The 3,430-nt window shown below is 48.3% G+C and overlaps 1 protein-coding gene across 2 annotated transcripts in view; it reads right to left on the bottom strand.

Moving 5' to 3' along the window:
* The window catches only part of BRD8 (bromodomain containing 8), a 14,549-nt gene continuing 11,119 nt past the window's right edge, over positions 1-3,430 (bottom strand). Inside the window, exons 18-21 of one of the 2 annotated variants that reach the window (XM_014312220.2) lie at positions 3,205-3,382; positions 2,468-2,572; positions 1,510-1,554; positions 1-414 (exon numbers count right to left, since the gene is read on the bottom strand). In XM_014312220.2, coding sequence (XP_014167695.1) covers positions 355-414; positions 1,510-1,554; positions 2,468-2,572; positions 3,205-3,382 — 388 coding nt within the window. In that variant the 3' untranslated portion in view covers positions 1-354. The remainder of the gene's footprint in view (positions 415-1,509; positions 1,555-2,467; positions 2,573-3,204; positions 3,383-3,430) is intronic. The other variant, XM_031055278.1, reaches the window with a different exon arrangement.

Genomic DNA, 3,430 nt, shown 5'->3' on the forward strand with positions numbered 1-3,430 from the left:
TTTGTTCCCAGATTTTAATATACATCACATTTACACATCACTAGTAAAAATCTGTACACTTCACATTACAGTACGTACGAGCCACCAGCTGCTAGCTAACACCAGAACACTGATGAAGCCCAAGACAACTGCCCTAAAACAGGCAGGGGGGCTGGCCTTCCCCTCCAGGGAAGTTTCTTTGGGTTACACATTCTGACAAGACACTGCTTTCCAGAAGGGCAAGCGAAGGTGGTGAACCAGGTCCCAGAAATGGACCTGCAGCTCTTCTTCCTCCTCCAACAGCTGTTAAGAGCTGCCTGCTCACACTCCAGCTCCGGATGCCTGGGATTCTGCTGGCATTTTGTGTCTGCAGCATCATTTCTTCATCTTCATGTCTGCCTCGATGGCGCAGCGCCGCCCTCTGGTGCCTCCGTCCTGCTCACAAGGCAAACAAACAGAGTTACACAACCCACAGGAACGGCCCTCCGGCAAGGGGAGGGAGGGAGGGACAGAGGGAGAGACAAAGGGAATTCTGCATCTGGCAACAATTTTTCATGCCTTCCCATCAGGAGAAAGGGAAGCTGTCCCTGCCAAGGCCTGCCTGCAGACCTACCTAAAGTTGGATGTGGACACAGCAGGGTGCTGGGCTTGGTAGCATCTCTGCACCTCTGGCCCAGACAGATGCTTTTGGAACCTGGACAGTGCAGGCTTCCTCCTAAGCAGCAGATTCTAGCTTAAGGTGGGAAAAGGAAAACTGCTGACTAACCTACCTTATCAGCTGCTGATCCCTATGGAAGTGCTCCTCCAGCTGAGTGACCCTGGCACTAGCTCCCTAGTTCCTCCACACAGCTCCTTTCCACGAGCAGAAGGTGAGCTGAGAGCTTCCTCTGATTCTCTCTCTGGCTGATCTGCTGCCTCTCCTGGAGTACTCTTCTGTCTTTAGATACATGTGAGAGACAAGGACAGCTCTCCATCTTCCTCCTCTCTCTCCTCACAGTAACTCAGAGACTTGGGGTTTCCCAGAGGGAATATTTTTCCCAACACTTCCAGATCACCACGGGCACAGAGCAAGATATTTCTGCAGAGTCTTTTTTGCTTTCTGAACCAGGAACAAATAAAGGACACACAGCTGACTCCTCACTCTCCCAAGACCTTTTGTACTGCCTCGGACGTGTGGAAGGGGCAGCTGTATAAACATGAGAGATGTAGGAACTACAGGACTGCACCACTTGGTTTGTCTTCCCACTTACATGGAAAGAAAGCAGGAGAGAAGTCATGGAAAAAAGCAAAAGCAGATGACAAAACAAAAACACTTGGAACCAGAAGAAAAGAGTGAAGCCCCACCCGCTCACCCATTTTGAGAGTAAGGGACTGAGATGTCTCTTCTGAGCTCACAGTGGTGCAGCCCCCAAGTGAAACACACCCTGCTGCAGTGCTAAGGATGCTGTGACAGTGCAGGGATCACCCAGACAAGGAGCAGAGCACCTGGCAGCAGTACTGCAGAACCTGCTGGAGCCTTTCAATACTTACAAAGAGAGAGAGAAGGAAGGCAGGAGAGCCCATTGGGACACTGTCCTGTTAAAAGGCCAAACAGAAGGACTTATCAGGCATCAGCTACGGAAATGCACACACCACACAGAAGCACTGAGCCCACACATGAGCATAGAGGAACATGTGCCCCATTCCCCTTCCTGCAGGGCGTCAGTCTTATGCAGCAGGAACATACAAACAGACAAAAGAGGGATACTGCGAGAGCCAGAATGCCAGGAAAGGGATATTCCCTCCACAGCCACAGCAAGTTTTCCTGGTCTACCAAACAATTCCTGCTCAGTGCAGCTGTCACCAGAACTCAGTAGGCAGCCCCTGCTGTCACAGTGTTGTGTGCACTAGAGAGTACTTGAGATCACTTCATCAAGTTTGCATGTGTCTTTATAAAAGAAAAAACCACAAATCTTCATTGCTTAGATCAGTGTGGAATTCAAAGGTTCTCTGGTGTATTTTACACAGCAAACCAGAGGTGATTGATTCTCTAGCTCTAAAAATCTGACTAGGAAGTGAAGGATATGGCAATTCCCTTCACCCTTCTGCCATACCATAGAATCACAGTATCTGTGGAGTTGGAGGGGAACCACAGGATCACTGAGTCCAACTCCCTGCCCTGCAGGCCCATCCCCAAGAGTCACACCATGTGCCTGAGAGTATTCCCACCTCTTCCAACACTCTGTTAATTTCCCTACGGTTTTTATCACCTGTTTTTAAAAACAGGTAATAGAAGTATTTGGATTACAGAAAAATTTCATGAGACCTGCCTCTGGCATGCTGTACAGTTCCAGAACTGAAATCTAATCAATAGACATTTAAAGAAAAGTTGTTCACATGAAGATGCTGGTGTGGGAACTTTTGCCTCCGTGGTGTGGGAACTTCATGCAGTATTTTGGGATCCTTCAGAAGATCCCAAGTGCCCTTGCACAGGGTGCAGCATTCTCACCTTCTCTGAAGCATCCTGCTTGCGAGTGGAGTCTCGCCCCCGCAGGCTCTTTGCACTGATCCCTGACTCTGATGTTTGCATCATCAGTTGTGTGGCCAGAAATTGCTGCAAGGAAACCACACTCTGTTAAGATTGTCAAGCAAAACAAGCTCAGTAAGTGCGTGTCAGTTACCTATCACAGACCACAGGCTGGGAATGATTGGGTCAGAGTCAGTTTCAGTTCCTTGTGTGCTGCTCAGAATAAGTTCCCCAATTTACCTCAGAAGCCACAAGTCTTGAGGAACTACAAAACCCCAATTCAAACTCAGCCCTGCCAGCTGGGACATTCTGCTTCAAAGGATATTTTAAATAGCATAAATTCACAGGGCAGTTTTATGTGCACTTTGTATCAACATAAACCAGCACCCAAAGAAGCCGTGGCGTCCCCTGTCATTCACTGTTCTTGTTGCTCGTTTCTGTTCCTGAACCACACCCTGGTGCTTGCTGGCCTAAGCATTTCCCTGAAGGAAATTACATTTGAAATTGGTCTGGGATGAACATATAAAATATTCTGCTGTGTTACTTTTAACTCACCCACAATCTAGTTCAACACAAACACCTGAGCTACCATGAGAGATTAGCAGGGAAGGGCAGGACCCACAGCATTCAAACACACTGGGAGTGAAACTGTGGGACAGCCAGACCTATGGACCAAGGCAGATGCTCTGTCCTGCACTGGCCTCAGCTCAGTACTTTACCTGGATCTGCTCCAGGACATCTCTCTGCATCTCCACAGCCATGTGGTACACATCGTGGTCAGAGCTGTTGTACATCACTGCATTCTGAAACATCAGCATAATATCCCGCTGGAACTCGGCTGTGGTTCGGATCAGCCCGTTCTCAATGTTCTTTTTGATGGTAGATAAATCCATTGGTCTGTGAAAGAAATGCAGGCAAAATATCAACAGAAATGCTTAACTCTTT

This window comes from Geospiza fortis, unplaced genomic scaffold, assembly GCF_000277835.1.
Source record: "Geospiza fortis unplaced genomic scaffold, GeoFor_1.0 scaffold55, whole genome shotgun sequence".
Taxonomy (NCBI): Eukaryota; Metazoa; Chordata; class Aves; order Passeriformes; family Thraupidae; genus Geospiza; species Geospiza fortis.